General features: G+C 47.8%; 1 protein-coding gene across 1 annotated transcript in view; it reads right to left on the reverse strand.

Moving 5' to 3' along the window:
• LOC112550333 (centrosome-associated protein CEP250-like) overlaps nucleotides 1–17,012 on the reverse strand; it is an 84,029-nt gene that overhangs the window by 38,157 nt on the left and 28,860 nt on the right. The window contains exon 6 of the mRNA XM_025204459.1: nucleotides 4,664–4,744. Coding sequence (XP_025060244.1) covers nucleotides 4,664–4,744 — 81 coding nt within the window. The remainder of the gene's footprint in view (nucleotides 1–4,663; nucleotides 4,745–17,012) is intronic.

Genomic DNA, 17,012 nt, shown 5'->3' on the forward strand with positions numbered 1-17,012 from the left:
GTGGCCACTCGATAGGGAGAGTAGTTGAAAAGCAGCTGTAGGAAGGAGCCCCAAGTGGGAAACTAGCCATTAGGGTCAGGGGAACTCCGGGCCCGCTGGGACCCACTTTACTATAACAATCACTGTGGTCGGAGTGCACAACAGTTACGGTGTGGGTAAAATAGGGGGTTGAGCAGGAATAGACGAGGCAAGGGCAAAGGGCCTTGGGGCCTGTGTATTTTGGGCTGAGACCCCAGGCCGCTGGCTGCTCATGGCCGGATGGCCAGGAGAGTTCAGGGTACAGCCTGAGGAGATCCAGAGGTGCGTGAGGGCCAGGAGATCAACAATAAAAAGATGGAGAATGGCCGGGGTGTAGGGGAGGTCGGAGCCCCGTGAGTGCCCGCCACACAGCGTGGCGGCCCTGAAGGCTACCCCAAGGGAGAACCCTTCCAGTGAAGTTACAATCAAAGTCGTGGCAGGAGAGATAAGGGGAACCCCAAACATCAGCCAGGGTAACCTTTGGGAGCCCACCCCAGGCCTTGGCCCTAGAAGATCACTAGTGCGGGCCTGGGCGGCAAGGGAGCGCCTAATAGAACAGAGGCGGGCACACAAACCTCCCTTCAGATCATTGAAGGCAGCTATTATGCCTCTCAGTCTTCTTTTCTCTAGACTAAATATGCCCAGTTCCATCAGCCTCTCCTCATACATAAATCATGTGTCCCAGCCCTCGAACCATTGTTGTTGCCCTGTGCTGGACTCTCTCCAATTTGTCTACATCCTGTCTGTTGTGGGTGACCCAAAACTGAACACAGTACTCCAGATGTGGCCTCACCAGTGCTGAATAGAGGGGAATAATTACTTCCCTGGACCTCCTGGCAACACAATGCAACCCAGTATGTCATTAGCCTTCTTGGCAACAAGGGCACCCTGCTGGCTCATGTTTAGCTTATTGTCTGCTGTAACCCCCAGGTCTTGTTTTGCAGAGCTGCTGCCCAGCCAGTCAGCCCCCAGCCTGTACAGGTGCATGGGATTGTTACATCCTAAGTCCAGGACTTTGCATTTGTCCTTGTTGAAACTCATGAGATTTATTTTGGCCCAATCCTCCAATATGTGTAGGTAATTCTGAATCCTAGCCATATACTCCAGTGCATCTGCTACTCCCTCCAGCTTGGTGTCACCTGCAAACTTACTGACGGTGCTGGCCCCAGAACCGACCCACTAGGGTACTCACTTGATACCAGCTGCCAACTAGACATCAAGCCATTGATTACTACCCTTTCAGAATGACTATGCAGCCATTTTTTTTCTATCCACCTTACAGTCCATTCATCCAACCCATACTTCCTTAAGTTACTTGTGAGAATGTTAGGGGGGACTAAATCAAAAGCCTTGCTAAAGTCAAGATAATGACTATGCAGCCATTTTTTTTCTATCCACCTTACAGTCCATTCATCCAACCCATACTTCCTTAAGTTACTTGTGAGAATGTTAGGGGGGACTAAATCAAAAGCCTTGCTAAAGTCAAGATATATCATTTATCTCCCCACATCTACAGAGCCAGTCATCTCATCATAGAAGGCAATCTAGTTGGTCAGGCATGACTTGTCCTGGTGAATCCATGCTGACTGTTCCTAATCACCTTTTTCTCCTCCAAGTGCTTAGAAATGGATTCTTTGAGGATCTGCTCCATGATTTTTCCAGTGACTGAGGTGAGGCTGAGTGGATCCTCCTTTTTCCCTTTCTTAAAGCTAAGCACTATATTTGTACTTTCCCAGTAGTCCAGGACCTCTCCCGATAGCCATGAGTTTTCAAAGATAATGGCCAGTGGCCATGCAATCACATCAGCAAATTATCTCATGGCCCTTGAATGCATCCTGTCTGGCCCAATGGACTTGTATATGTTCAGCTTTTCTAAATAGTCCCTAACCTGTTCTTTCACCACAGTTGGCCGCTCACCTTCTCTCATCTTCCTGTTGTTGATGACATACTTTTAGAAACCCTCCATGTCCCTTACTAGCTGCAACTCCAATTGCACTTTGGTCTTCCTGACTTCATCCCTGCATGTCCAAGCAATACTTATATACTCCTCCCTAGTTGTTTGTTCAAGTTTCCACTTCTTAAAAGCTTCCTTTTTGTGATTTAGCTTACTGAAGAGTTTCCTGTTAAGCCAAGCTGGTTTTCTCCCATACTTGCAAGTCTTCCTTCACATCAAGATGGTTTGTTCCTGCACTCTCAGTAAGGCTTCTATAGAGTATAGGTCTCCTGAATTCCTCTCCCCCTCAGACAAGACTAGACATTGAGCCATTGACTAGTACCCTCAGAGCCCAATGCTCCAGGCAGCATTCTATCCACCTTACAGTCCAATCATCCAGCCCATGCTTCCTTAGCTTGTTTGTGAGAATGTTGTAGGAGACCATATCAAAAGCCTTGCTAAAATCAAGATATATCACATCCACTGGTCTCCCTGCATTCACAGATCAAGGCAATCAAGTTGGTCATGCCTGACTTGCCTTTGGTGAATACATGCTGACTGTTCCTAATCACCTTCTTATCCTCCAAGTGCTTAGAAATAGATTCCTTCAGAACTTTTGGATGAGTTTTCTAGGGACTGCAATAAGGATGGCAGGTCTGTAGTTCCCTTCTTGTCTTTCTTAAAGATCAGCACTGTATTTTCTCTTTTCCAGTCATCCAGGACCTCTCCCAATTGCCAGAATTTTTCAACGATAATGGCCTTTGCATCTGGCCCCATGAAACTGTACACATCCAGCTTTTCTAAATAGTCCTTAACCTGTTCTTTCACCACTGTTGCCTGTTCACCTCTTTCCCAAACTGTGCTGCCAGATGCAGTAGTCTGGGTTCTGTCCATGTCTGTGAAAACTGAGGTAAAAAAAGCATTGAGTACTGCAGCCTTTCCCACATTATCTGTCACTAGGTTGCCACCCCCATTCAGTAAAGGAAGCACACTTTCCCTAACCTTCCTCTTGTTGCTGATATACTTGCAGAAACCCTTCTTGTTACCCTTCACATCCCTTGTGCAACTCCAATTGCACTTTGACACTGATTTCATTTTTGAATGCCCAAGCAATACTCTTATTCTCTTCCCCAGTTGTTTGTCCAAGTTTCCATTTCTTGTAAGCTTTCTCTCTGTATTTTAGCTCACTGAAGAGTTCTCTCCTAAGCAGAGCTGCACTTCTACCATACTTTCTAATCTTTCTGTGGACCGGGGTGGTTTGTTCCTGTGCCCTCAGTAAAGTTTCTTTAAAGTGCAATCAGCTGTCCTCTCTCCCTCAGACTGCCCTCCCAGGGGATCCTGCCCATTAGTTATCTGAGTGAGTCAGAGTCTGTTTTACTGAAGTCCAGGATCCTTACTATGCTGCTCTCCATCCTTCCTTTCCTCAGGATCCTTAACTCAGTCACCTCATGGTCACTGTTGCCCAAGTTGCCATCTATTAGTACATTCCCCATTCGTGGTCTTCTCTTGCTTTGATGCTACTTTTGATAATTGGTAGTTTCTTGCTTTGAGGCTACTTCTGATAACTTCCCTTTGCCTTTAGTTTATAGCCCTTGTCCACTCTTTTTAGTGACTCTTTTCTTTTATATATGAACTTCAACAGAAACCATTATTATATCTGACATTTGACTTCAATTGTATCTCTTTCTTTCCAGACACGAGGAAGGGCACTTTGTACACACACACAAAAAAATGCCTACCGTCTATTCCAGACATAGAGTTTGTCCAACAGAAGGTATTACCAAACAAAACCCTTGTTGCTTGCATTTTATCCATGAAGTCAACCACTAGAGAGAGCTGCCAGCTACAGGGAAAGTCTGAGGGCCTTGTTACAGAGTAATTTCGGTGGCTTCTGGTATTCTTAACACCTGGATTGTCCACACATTAACACCTAACTAGACCTCACTCTCCCCAACTGATCCAGATTGCCTCCACACCCCTGCAGCCTCTCTAGCACCTCAGATCCCTGCTCACTCCTCCCACACCCCTGGCCCTGCTCCCCTGCTTACTTGTGGCTGCCTGTGCTGTCTCTTGTGGGGGAGCAGGCAGGGAAGGGTTAACCTGCCTACCCAGGCTGACACTGCTGCTGCTCTCTGGACTGGGTCGGCCCAGAGAAGAGCATCAGTCCAGCAGCAGTAGCAGTGGCTAGGCAGGCAGGGTAACTTTTCCTGCTCTACTGGGACAGGCAGTGTTGGCAGCCACAGGACAGGAGGAAGACCTGAGGGTGGGGACAGTGACTAGGGGATCCCCAGGAGACTGGAGGCAATCCCAAATGGAGAAAGAGTAGGGATCTTTATATTTCAGTCCTCCCGGCCTCTGCTGGCCTGAATGTGTGACTGCTCCAAACTCCAGCGAGTGCTAACACTGATCAACATTTGTGTTCACAGTTTAATGTGTAACAAGGCCCTAAAGCAAGAAAATTACTAACAACTAAGTTTAGAAATATGCTGGGTGCTCACTACACTTAATAGTCAAATAAGAACAAAGAAAGTAAATATGGCAAATCAAGGAATGTAATCAGCGATGATAAGAACTAAGCACAGGCTTCAATGTACCAGGGAAGGTAGCTAGTTTGTATGTAAATGAGCCAGAATTTGGCCCTTGGTGCACATAGATAGTAAACACAATTAACAGTATAACTGTATATTTATGCTAATCTTACATGAGAACTACCTGCTTTTCTTTTCTTATGCAGTCCAACTCATTGATTATATTCATGTGTCTGATTTTCATTTGCTGCATGTCTTTTACAATCTGTGAAAGAGGCAAAAGGAAATAATCAACTCAGTGCCCTATTAACTGGCTGCAAATCTAGATGCACTACCAAATGAGAGTAATGTGTATTCTCGTGAATACTAATTAAAGATTTGGTACAGGGCGAGTTTGATCTTACACAAATGCTTACACACAAATAACCACACTCAAGCAAGTAGCAAGACCAATGTCCTTGGTTTTGAAAATGGTTGTTTATAATATTTATTGAAATTATAAGATTGATTCACTCCAAAGTGGTAAATTTCTGTTCTAGGACCTGTACCTCTGGATCTTCCTTTCTACTGCAGTGATATGAATCAACTCCTCCTTGGGTTCAAATGACATGACTCCAGGGGTTAAGTGATGAGTATTAATGCTAATTGGAATTATTGCTATAATTAACATAACAGTATTAAAACGTTTTGACAACAATATCCCTTATGCACCTTTAGTCTTTTTACTTTTACAACTTTGTTTCCATTGCATTTGGGGTAAACACTATTTTTTCCACATTATTTTTTTTTCAAATGTGCAACTGGAGAACAAATCTAAGGCCATGGATAGGTGTTCAGTTTTAGCACTAAGAATTTCTACCCAAATGAGCTCGATAGGCAGAGGGTACTAGAGGGATGCCCTTGGGTCACCATTACCTGTTGATTGACAGCCTGCTCTCCCCATGCTGTGGGAGGAGGCAGGCTGTCAATAGGCAGTTGGCTGCTGGTTACAGACCTATGAGAATGGTCGCCTGTCCTGCCAGTCAGCTGATTGGTGGGATAGGTGGTGGGGGGAGGGGCATTCCCCATGGTGGGAACCCTCCCAGTTCTCTCCATAGGAGGATAGCTTGTGGTCAGCTTGGAGAAGTGAATGGAGTGGGAATCCTGGGAGGCTTCCAGCTGCAGGAAAATGCTTCGCCCTATCCATCAGTCAGTTGATTGGTAGGATTACTGTAACAGGAGAATACACCCCCTTCCGCTTCACTGTCCTTCCAGGTCAACCTAAAGTAGTACAGGGGGAGGTACCCGCCCCTTTGACAGCAACTCTTCTGGGACTCTGGGAGGGTTACTCCTGTGGAACAATGCTCCCCTACTGCCAGTCAGCTGATTGAAGGTCAGTAGGGTGAGTTTTCCAAGGCAGGCTCCTCATAGGGCTCCCTGACATCTTGTTCTTGGGTGACTGTGGACTATGAGAGATCCAGTACTATTCATTAGTGAAGACTAGGGTATTGAGTGTCCTCCCCATGGCATCCCAGGCCCCCTGCCACCATGCTGCTGCAGCCTGGACCCTGGCAGGGATGCCAACAATGTGCTCCTGGATGCCACCACCAGGGCCATCCATGCCCTTCTGGGCCTCCAGCCCTGCTGTCTCTGGGCCCACCTGGCCAGCCAGGTCTGGTGGCTGCATATCATCCAGGCCACCTGGAAAAATGAGCAATGGCTCGAGTTGTTCCACATGGCCCAGGCCACTTTCCAGGACTGCCTCATGCAACAATGCCCACACCTGGAGCAGCAGGACACTACCACATGGTGGCCTCTCCCCATCGACACCCCACTGGCCAGTGCCCTGCTCAAGCTGGTCATGCCTGCTAGCCTCCACCATGTTGGCCACCTCTTTGTTGTGGGCAAGGCAACCACCAGGGAGGTCATCCTGGAGGTGTGCAGCACCCTCCAGGATGTGCCACTGTGCTCCACATGCATGACCCCCTGGAAGTAGTATTGTGTTCCATGCCCTGGGCTTCCCCCACTGTATCAGGGTCCTGAATGGAAATTACATCCTCATCACCTGCCTGCCCTGTAGCAACCACCACTACTACAGCCAGAGGGGCTTCTACTCTATCATGCCCCAGGCCTGTCAACCACTGCAGCACTTTCATGAATGTGAGTGCTGGTGGGGCAGGCAGAGCTCATGACACCCACATCTTCTGCAACTCTTCCCTGTCAGCCCTTGTGAAGAGTGGGGAATTCATGCCAGGCATGCTGGACCTCCAGCTGGGTATGGTGGTGGTCTCACCTCTCCTCACCAGGGACCCTGCCTACCCACTCCTCCCCTGGCTCATGTGGTCCTACATTTGCCAGCTGAACCCCCACCAGGCCCAATTCAACTGGTACTCAGGCTGGACCCATGTCCTGGTAGAGTTCACCTTTGGCCACCTCAATGAACACTGGTGTACCTTCACCATCTCCCACAAGGTCACCACGGACAACATCCCCTGGGTCTTTGTTGCAGCCTAAATGTTGCATAAGATCTGGAAGGCCCAGGGAGAGCTGGTTCATGAGGCCTGAGTGGAGGAGGCGCAGCAGGAGGAGGATGCCTGGCACCAGAAGCACCAGCTTCAGTGGCAGTCACAGAGGCAGGCCCCTCCCACCAAGGATCCAAGTGAGCTGCACACCTGCCAGTGGGGGCCAGGCTGCAATAGGTGCTGGCTGATCACATCCTCCTGCATTCCCTGCTGTAGCCCACCTGGACAGCCATTGTGACCCCTGCTCCACCGTGCATCCCCAGCACCACAGTCATGATGGACATTTCTCAGAAAAGCAGTTTATTCCCCTCCACAGAACCCCCCGTCCCCCTTTCTCCCCAACAACAGAACCCATCTCCCCTTCCCCCTACTTTCCAGAGAGGCTATATCCCTCCTCCTCCCTAAAGATGGGTGGGCAGGCTGAAGGGCCCTCCAGCAGTGATGCATCACCATAGGTGCCAGGCTGTAGCAGAGGTTCAGATAGACTGTCCATGCTTGAATAAATGGCATGGTTCAGGCCAGGGTCTTGAGGTGTGAAGATGTCATCCAGCTGCTGCATAAAGAGCATGGAATTGTGGATAGCTCCTGACTGGTGGTTGTGGTTGGTGACTGTGACCCACTGTGTCCACAGTGCCTTGACCTTTATGCAGCACTGTCATGTTGACCAGTTATGCCCAGTGGCCTGACAGCCCCTCATAAATGTGAATGTTGGAGAGCCTGCTCTGCGCAAACTGGGTGAAGTCCTCCACCTCATCCCACAACACAATGAGGTCACAGTCTCCCCCTGGAACCAGCAGGTGCCCTGGAAGACAGCATATGGCATTGCGGAGGAAGCTGGCTTGGCTCCTTTGATGGCTCACTGGGCCTCTGCATGGCAGTCCTGGTGCTGGTGCCTGCAGTACCTAACACAGGGGCATATCACAGACAGGCAGGCATGCAGTGATGGTGTTCTGGGCAGCAATGGCAGGGTCCAGGCAGGCTGCTTCAGGTGGCCTGGGGCTAGCTGGAGTGGGATTTGATGGCCAGAGACTGGCATTAGGGGTCCCAGGCTGCTGCCAGGCCTAGTAGGTGCCTGCAGCACCCAGCACATCATGATGGTGCAGGTCTGGCAGCCATGTGGTGCCATGATGCCAGGGATCAGTGTCAGAGCCTGCGTAGACTTCTGCAGGGATACACAGTGGCCCATGGTTGACTGCAGGTGGCCCAGGACCCCAGCATCCTTGCAAGCTTTTAAGGTCCAGGGACCGGGGCAGGCAAAGAGGAACCCCAGCCTTGGGGCTGAAAGATCTCCAAGCCTTGAATCCCTGGGGCAGAGCTGGGGGTGGCCCCCTAGTGGTGGGGCTGATCAGGAGCAAGTTTGCTCCTGGTCAGTATCTACGTGTGCATTACTGTGCAGTAACTAATCATGAGTAAAAATTGCTACAAGTAGCAAATGGAAATAGAGTGAAGACAATATTTGTGAAGAAAATACCAGTAGCAAATCTACTCATAAGTACAGCAAATTACTGCGCAGTAACCATCTGCAAGTTTAGGCATGCTCAAAGAGAAGGAAAGATTACTGTAATAGCAGTTACTTGGAGTAAATGAGAAAAGTGGGTGGATAGTGGTAGATAATTTTTTGGGGCCCTGCTTAATAGTCCATTTTACTGAACCTTGGTAAGTGCAGAAAATCACCCTAGCCCGTTCTGAGAGATTGCAAATTTTCTTTTATCTTGAGCCCATTGTAAACAAATATGAAATTCCTCAAAATAGATTTGGGCTCAGAGTTCACCTCAAGCATTTGTCAGGGCTAATCAGTAGCAGATATATAGCCAAATATGAAGTGAGCTTTTTTTGCTGCAAAATGATGAGTGGTTTAAGCCTGGAATTGCATCAGAATCCTCAGTTGCTCATGCTTACTCACCACACAAACATTATGTTACCATGTCAATAAGAACAGTCACAAAAGGAAATTTCCACTGATGTTCTCCCATTTCAGTCCTTCTTGCCTAGTTTTTTTTTTTTTTTTTTCCTTTTGACTCCTGGTCTCTTAGGAATCATGTCAAATTTCATATCATACTTGACTTATGTGGAAATCTAGCAAGCAAACTGTTAATAATGGGCAGGACTGACATAAATCACACGTTCTAAAGATTTGGAGCCTTCTTAAATATTGTCTTCACTCTATTTCTCCATTTAGTCTCACTAGAATGGAAATTCTAGAAAAATAGTGAGCTGTTTCAGAAAATGAAGGTCTGCTTCAGTCCCAGACAAACACTCAAATTAGAATGAAATGGTTCTGAGGATTACGATGATTTAGATGGTTCTTAGTTTTACTTGTCTCTATGGCCCTGTGGCTAGAAATAAAGACTTCTAGACCAACCATTAAATACTATGGAAAATAGAAATAACGGCAGTATTGAGAAAAGATCAATACTGAAGTGTTATTACCAGTCCAATTATGAATGACAGACAGATCTCTAGTTATTCAGCATTTGAATTAAATCCTGATCTCTTTTGAGCTAATTCACATAGTAGTGTTATAATGTTGTTGTAGCTATGATAGTGCAGGGAATATGCAACTCTACATTTAGAGGATTGTCAGATAACTAGGGACCTATTCAAATGATGTCTGCATGGATTTCATGGAAATCATGAGATTGGGTAATCTCCATGAAATCTATGGGAAAAAAACACCTTACTAAAAATGAAATGCAGTCAGAGTCAGCAGTTCTCCCAGCCATACAGCTTTCCCAGGGGAAGGGTGAAACGAGGCTGTTGGCATGAAGGTGAGCAGGCAAGATAGCTTCCCCCCTATCCCCCTCACAACTGATTGGCTGAGAGAGCTGCCACTCATGCGGCCCAACCCCTATCCACCAATCAGTGGTGAGGAGTGGGGACATACGGCAGATAGCCCGCTCCATCAATCAGCAGTGGGGGCAGGGCCACCAGGGCCTCTTAGCCAATCAGAGGCATGAGGGGTGACCATGATAAGCCCTCAAGAATGGCAGTTAGCTGGCTCTATGATCTTCCCATGAAATTGTTCAGCTTCCTTCTGGAGTTGGGTAGACCCCTACAGGTAATGTTTCAGGCACAAAAAGCCTTTCCTCAAGTCTAACAGTCTTTGTCAAAAGTTTATCTAACCATCAAAGCAGGACCATCCTAAACTAAGATCACCAGGGGATGGGTGGACAATCACCAGTGCAAGCCCAGGAAGAGACAACCACAGAATCAGCAGGTCAGGTAACACAAGGGAACTTACTCCAAACCTAGCCCAAGGATGGGACTCCTGTAAGAGCACAGGGAACAAACAGGAGGAACTGGCCCTTCTGCTAAGTGAAAATAGATATGATCTCATAGGGATAATGGAGACCTGGTGGGGGTCATGATTGATCACAAGATGAACAGGAGCCACCAGTATTATGCCATAGCTGGCAAAGCAAATAAAACTCTAGCTTGCATCTACCAATCCATCCCAAGCAAGACCCAACAAGTCATCCTCCCACTTTACTTGGCCTTGTTGAGGCTGCAGCTGGAATACTGCATCCAATTCTGGGCTGCACACTTTAGAAAGGATGTGGAGAAGCTTGAGAGGGTCCAAGGGGAGCCATGCACTGCTTAGAAGTCAAGAGGCCTTATGAGGAGAGGCTGAGAGACATGAGACATTTCTGCCTGGAGAAGAGGAGGCTCAGTGGTGACTTGGTGGCAACCTATAAGTATATAAGGGCTGTGCATCTGAAACTAGGAGAACATATGTTCACAAGGGCAACCTAAAGGAAGACAAAGTCTAATGGTCACAAATTGCTGGAAGATCGTTTTAGACTGGACAGAATGAAAAACTTCTTTACCGCATAAGTCTCTAGAGTTTGAAATAGATTCCCTGCAGAAGTGGTGCAAGCACCTACTCTGGATACATTCAAGAAACATTTGGATGCTTACCTTCCTGGGGTGATCTGACCCCAGATGACTTCCGGTCCTTTGGGCAGGGGGCTGGACCCAATTGTCTCACAAGGTCCCTTCCAGCCGTAACATTTATTAAATCTATGAAAACCCCAACTAGATCATAGCAGCCAAAGCTTTATCTAGCCAGCTCTTAAAAACCTCCAATGATAGAGATTCCACAACCTCTCTGGACAACCTGTTCCAGTGCATTACTATCCTGGAACAGTTTAGTTAGAGAGGTTGTAGAATATCACTGAAGATATCTTGTTTCTTGCATATTGCCTGGACCATCAGGACAGCAACAGCTTGGAATATTAATATTACATTTATTAACTCAATGGAAATCAGAATTTAGTTCAAATTCTGAACAATTGGAGGTCTAATTAGCCCTCAGTGTACATAGGTAGGCTTCCTTTGATGATAAGGACTGTTAGACCTAAGAAAAGGTGTTTTGCGCTTCAAAGCTCCTCTAAGATGCCTACCAACTGCAAAATCTGTCCAATAAAAGGTATTTAAAAAGCAGATATGGCTTTGTCACAGAGCACTCAGGTGCCCTGTGCCTGAAGAGGGGAAGACTCCTAGGGAAGGAGCCCTAGCAGTGACTAAGGAGCACAGCTGTGGTTTGCCGGGGCAACCAGGGAAGGTCAGCTGACCAGAGGGAGCAGGGCCTGGCCCTTATAAAGCCCAGGAGCTGAGACCAGAAGCAGTTCACTGCCAGCAGCCAGAGAGGCAGGAGCTCCCTAAGGCAGGAGGTGAGGAGAAGCCTGACCGCAGCGACAGCTTATGGCAGTTCTCAGAGGCTTGAGCAATGTTGTTTTAGCCAGGCGGCTTCAATTTATGTTACAGCCCAGGGGCTTGTGTTTTGTTGTTGTTTAAACTGGTGGTTTGGGTGAGGCTATAAGGGGTTGGAGGAGGCCTCAGGGGGAACCCACAGCGGAGTGTGAGGACCCCGGCACCCAGGAGGGCACAGCATACGGGGTGTATAGACCCCAGCCTTAGAGAGGGGCACTTTCGAGAAGCCCTAGCGTGGGCGTGGCGAGCCCTAGAGAGGGGCACTTTTGAGAAGCCCTAGCGTGGGCGTGGCGAGCCCCAGAGAGGGGAGCGCCTTATTGAGAAGCCCCGTGCGGGCGTGAGACCCAGAGAGGGGGTGTTATTGAGAAGCCCAGTGCGGGTGTGGCGAGCCCCAGAGAGGGGGCGTTACTGAGAGGCCCTAGTGTGGGCGTGGCGAGCACTTACCAAGGCCCGAGGAGAGGGCGGCAGTGCTGAGAAGGCCCCAGAGAAGGGGGCAGCACTTAAGAAGGCCCTGAGAGAGGGTGACAGCACAGAGAAGGCCCCGAGAGAGGGCGACGACACTTGAGAAGGCCCAAAGAGGGGCCAGATTGGGGAAAAGGCCGATATATAACAGATATTCCATCTGCGAGGCTTGGGCTGTGGTATTGGGGAGGATAGGTGCTGCAGATAGCGCCCCCTGGCAACGGGGCAGTACAATGGCAGCCTCCCACTAATTAACATCAACTCATTAATTAACATCAAGGCATGGCAGGAGAGAAGGCGGGTGGTTGCCTCAGGAACAGGTGTGTGGGTCAAAGTTTAGCTCAGCCCAGAACAGTTACCTGTTACAGGCTTCTAAAGCCATGAAGAAAAGGAATGGGGCAGCTAACATTCATTTTCCAAACTAGTGAGATCATATGCTTTAGCCAACTGCACTGGCTGCCTAACACGATGGAAGCAAAAAGGAGAGGCAAACCAACTAGGGGTTGTGCTCTTCATGACCTGCTGGTCACAAACAGGGAAGAATTGGTGGTGGATGTAGAAGTGGATGGCAACTTATGCAGCAGTGATCATGGGATGATTGAGTTCAGGATCCTGAGGGAAGGAAGAAGCGAGAGCACTAGAGTATGGACCCTGGATTTCAGAAAAGCAGATTTTGACACCCCCAGGGAAATGATGGGCAGGATCCCCTGGGAAGCCAGTCTGAGGAGGAAAGGAGTCCAGGAGAGCTGGCTGGATTTGAAAAAAAAAAAAAAAAGAAGCTTACTGAGAGCTCAGGGAGAAACCAACCTGAAGTGCAGGAAGAATAACAAATATGGCAGGTGACCATCTTAGCTTAGCAGAGAACTCTTCAGTTAGCTTAAAACACCAAAACGAAGCTTACAAGAAGTGGAAGTTTGGACAGATTACTAGGGAGGCGTATAAGAATATTGCTTGGGCATGCAGGGATTAAATCAGGAAGGTCAAAAAAATTGGAGTTGCAGCTAGAAAAGGACATAAAGAGTAACAAGACAGGTTTCTACAAGTACGTTAGCAACAATAGGAAGGTCAGGGAAAGTGTGGGTCCCTTACTGAATGGGGGAGTCAATGTAGTGACAGATGATGTGGAAAAGACTGAAGTATTAAATGCCTCTTTTACCTCTTAATGCCTTTTTTTTATCTTCACAGGCAAAGTCAGCTCCCAGACTATTACACCAGGAAAAAGTCTGGGGAGGAGGTAAGTAGACATCAGTGGTAAAAGAGCAGGATAGGGGCTGTTTAGAAAGCTGGATGTGTACAAGTCCATGGGGCCAGATGCAATGCATCTGAGTGTGCTGAGGGAGATTGCTGCTGTGATAGCAGAGCTGCTGGCTATTATCTCTGATGATAGCAAGATGGGGAGTGTAATAGCTATGCTGAAGGGTAGGGCTAGGATTCAGAATGACCTAGACAAATTGGAGGATTGGACCAAAACAAATCTCATGTGGTTCAATAAGAACAAGTGCAAAGCCTGTGCTTAGAATGGAACAATCCCATGCACTACTATGGGCTTGGACCAGCTGGCTATGCAGCAGCACAGCAGAAATGGACTTGGGGGTTACAGTGGACAATAAATTGAATATGAGTCAACAGTCTACCCTTATTGCCTAGAAGGCTAATAGCATACTGGGCTACATTAGTAGGAGTATTGTCAGCAGATCAAGGGGAGTGGAGTAATTATTCCCCTCTGCATTGGTGAGGCCACATCTGGAATACTGTGTCCAGCTTTGGGTCCCCCACTGTAGAAAGGATGTAGACAAGTTGGAGACAGTCCATCAGAGAGCAATGAAAATAGTCCAGGGGCTGGGGCACATGACTTCCGAGGAGAGGCTGAGGGAACTGGGATTATTCAGTCTGCAGAAGAGAAGACTGAGGTGGGATTTGATAGCAGTTTTTAACTACTTGAAGGGTGGTTCCAAAGGCAATGGAGCTAAACTGTTCTCAGTAGTGACAGATGACAGAACAAGTTGCAATGATGTCAAGTTGCAGCAAGGGAGGTTTAGGTTGGATATTAGGAAAATCTTCTCACTAGGAGGGTGGTGAAGCATTGGAAAAGGTTACCTAGAAAGGTGGTGAAAACTCCATCCTTGGAAGTCTTTAAGGCCCAGCTCGACAAAGTCCCAGCTGAAATGATCTAGTTGGGGATAGTCCTGCTTTGAGCAGAGGGTTGGACTAGATGACCTCCTGAGGTCCCTTCCAACCCTCACTTTCTATGATTCTATGGCTCTAAGTTCATCTCATGGTGTTTTTCATTCATAGGACTCCTGTTCTGACTACCTAGTATTTTTAGTAGAGAAAGAGGTGTTTTCTTGCTCTATTTCACTGTTCTATCCATGGAAAAGTTAGTTTTCAGTAGTTTGGATGTGTAATTAAAGATGAGTCCAAAACTAAACTAAACTATATATTCAACCACCCCAAACCTCAGAGGGTATGAAGAATCCAACCTAGATTAGTATTTTGGCTTTGTATCTTTAAAAGTTTTGCCATTCATCATGAGGCATACAAAGTTATCCAAAGAAAGATGGAATGTTGAAACTAATAAAAGGAAAATATTCACTACCACTGGATATTTTTAAACATAAGAACTGAGCAGTCCTGTACATGGCTAACAAAAACATTGCAGTTATGAGTTAATGCATGGACATTTTTGAAATAGCTATAGACTACAAATTCCCTCTTTCTATTAGGGATTAGAATTCATGGGTGGCAGTTGTCTTTACACATCTGCCTTTTACTTTCTTCATCATCTAGTATTCACCACCGTTTCATAGTTTCATAGTTGGTAGGGTCAGAAGGGACCTAAGCAGATCATTAAGTCCGACCCCCTGCCATGGGCAGGAAAGGATGCTGGGGTCAAATGACCCCAGCTAGGTGGCTCTAGCCTCCTTTTGAACAACCCCAGGGTAGGGGTGAGCACCACTTCCCTTGGAAGTTGGTTCCAGCTCCTAGCCACCCTGACTGTGAAGTAGTGCCTCCTGATATCTAGCCTGAATCTACTCTCAGTCAACTTATGGCCATTATTCCTTGTTACCCCTGGTAGTGCTCAGGGGAACAGGGACTCTCCCATGGACTGCTGGTCCCCTTGGTCAGTTTGTAGATGGGCACCAGATCCCCTCTCAGCCTTCTCTTGCAGAGGCTGAACAGGTTCAGGTCCCATAGTCTCTCCACATAGGGCCTTCCCTGCTGCACCCCGATCATGTGAGTGGCCCTCCTCTGGACCCTCTCAATTCTATCCACATCCCTCCTGAAGTGCGGCACCCAGAATTGGATGCAGTACTCCAGCTGCGGCCTGACCAATGTCACATGACAAGGTATGGTTAGCCTTCCCGTATCCCCACATTGGTGGCCCATATTCATCTTGGAATCAATAGTGACACCAAGATCCTATTCTGCCTCTGTGCTGACAAGAAGGGAGTTCCCCAGCCTGTAGGTATGCTGCTGGTTCTTCCTCTCCAGACGCAACACTTTGCACTTGTCTGTTTTGAAACCCATCCTATTCTCATCTGCCCACCTCTGTAACCTATCCAGATCTAGTTGTAGCCTGTCCTTCCCTTCTAGCATGCTCACTTCTCCCCACATCTTAGTGTCATCTGCAAACTTGAACAAAATGCTTTTCAGCCCCTCGTCCAAATCTCCGATGAAGATATTGAACAGTGCGGGCCCTAGGACCAAACCCTGGGGAACCCCACAGCCCACATCTCTTCAGGTCAAAAATGACCCATTCACCAACACTCTCTGGGTGCAGCCCTCCAGTCAATTTGTGACCCATCTGACTGTGTAGGCATCGACACCACAGTCGACTAATTTTTTTAATGAGGATGGGGTGAGAGACAGTGCCAAAAACCTTCCTAAAGTCCAAAAAGACTATGTCCACTGCGACAGCTGCATCCGATGCTTTTGTGACCTAGTCATAGAAAGCAACCAGGTTGGTCTGACAGGACCTTCCTCTAATGAACCCATGTTGATCACCCCTAAGCATAATTTCCCCTGCTGGCCCCTTGCAGATCTGCTCCTGGATAATTTTCTCAAGGAGCTTCCCCAGGACCGAGGTAAGACTAATGAGCCTATAGTTTCCTGGGTCCTCTTTCCTCCCTTTTTTGAAAATGGGGACCACACTGACCCTTTTCCAGTCCTCTGGCACCACAAGTGCTCGTAAAGCTGTGGCAGGGGTCCTGCAATGACCTCAGACAATTCCCTAAGTACTCTGGGGTGGAGATCATCAGGACCTGCTGATTTGAACACGTCTAGTCCCTCCAGAAGTTTCCTGACTATGTCCTCACTGACCCTAGGCCTGGCTGTGCCTCCCCTGGGTCCATTGGGAATCCCAGTGGAGGGTGGGGGGTGTCCCTGTCCCTGCTCAGAAAAATGGAAGCAAAGAATCTGTTAAAGAGATTAGCTTTGTCATCTGGTACTCCCACCAGATTACCAAGCATGTCCTGCAGAGGCCCCACATTACTTGGTACCTTCTTTTTACCACCTATGTATTTAAAAAAGGACTTCTTGTTATCTTTGATCTGGGTCGCTAGTCCCAGTTCCATCTCTGCCTCAGCCTTCCTAACAGCCACTCTACAATCTCGAGCCAAGGAAGTATAATTCTTCTTGGTGATAGCCCCTCCCTTCTATTGGGTGTACGCCTCCTTTTTAGCTTTGAGACATTCGTGAATGCTTTTGGTAAGCCATAGGGGCTTTTGAGCACTCTTGCCCCCTTTGATCTATGTGGGGATTGTCACCCTTTGGGCTTGGAGGATTGTCTCCTTAAGGAACGACCACTTTTATTCGGCTCCCAACTCCCTTCCCCTCTGGGACCTCAGTGCCTCCTCA

This window comes from Alligator sinensis, unplaced genomic scaffold (assembly GCF_000455745.1).
Source record: "Alligator sinensis unplaced genomic scaffold, ASM45574v1 scaffold308_2, whole genome shotgun sequence".
Lineage (NCBI taxonomy): Eukaryota > Metazoa > Chordata > Crocodylia > Alligatoridae > Alligator > Alligator sinensis.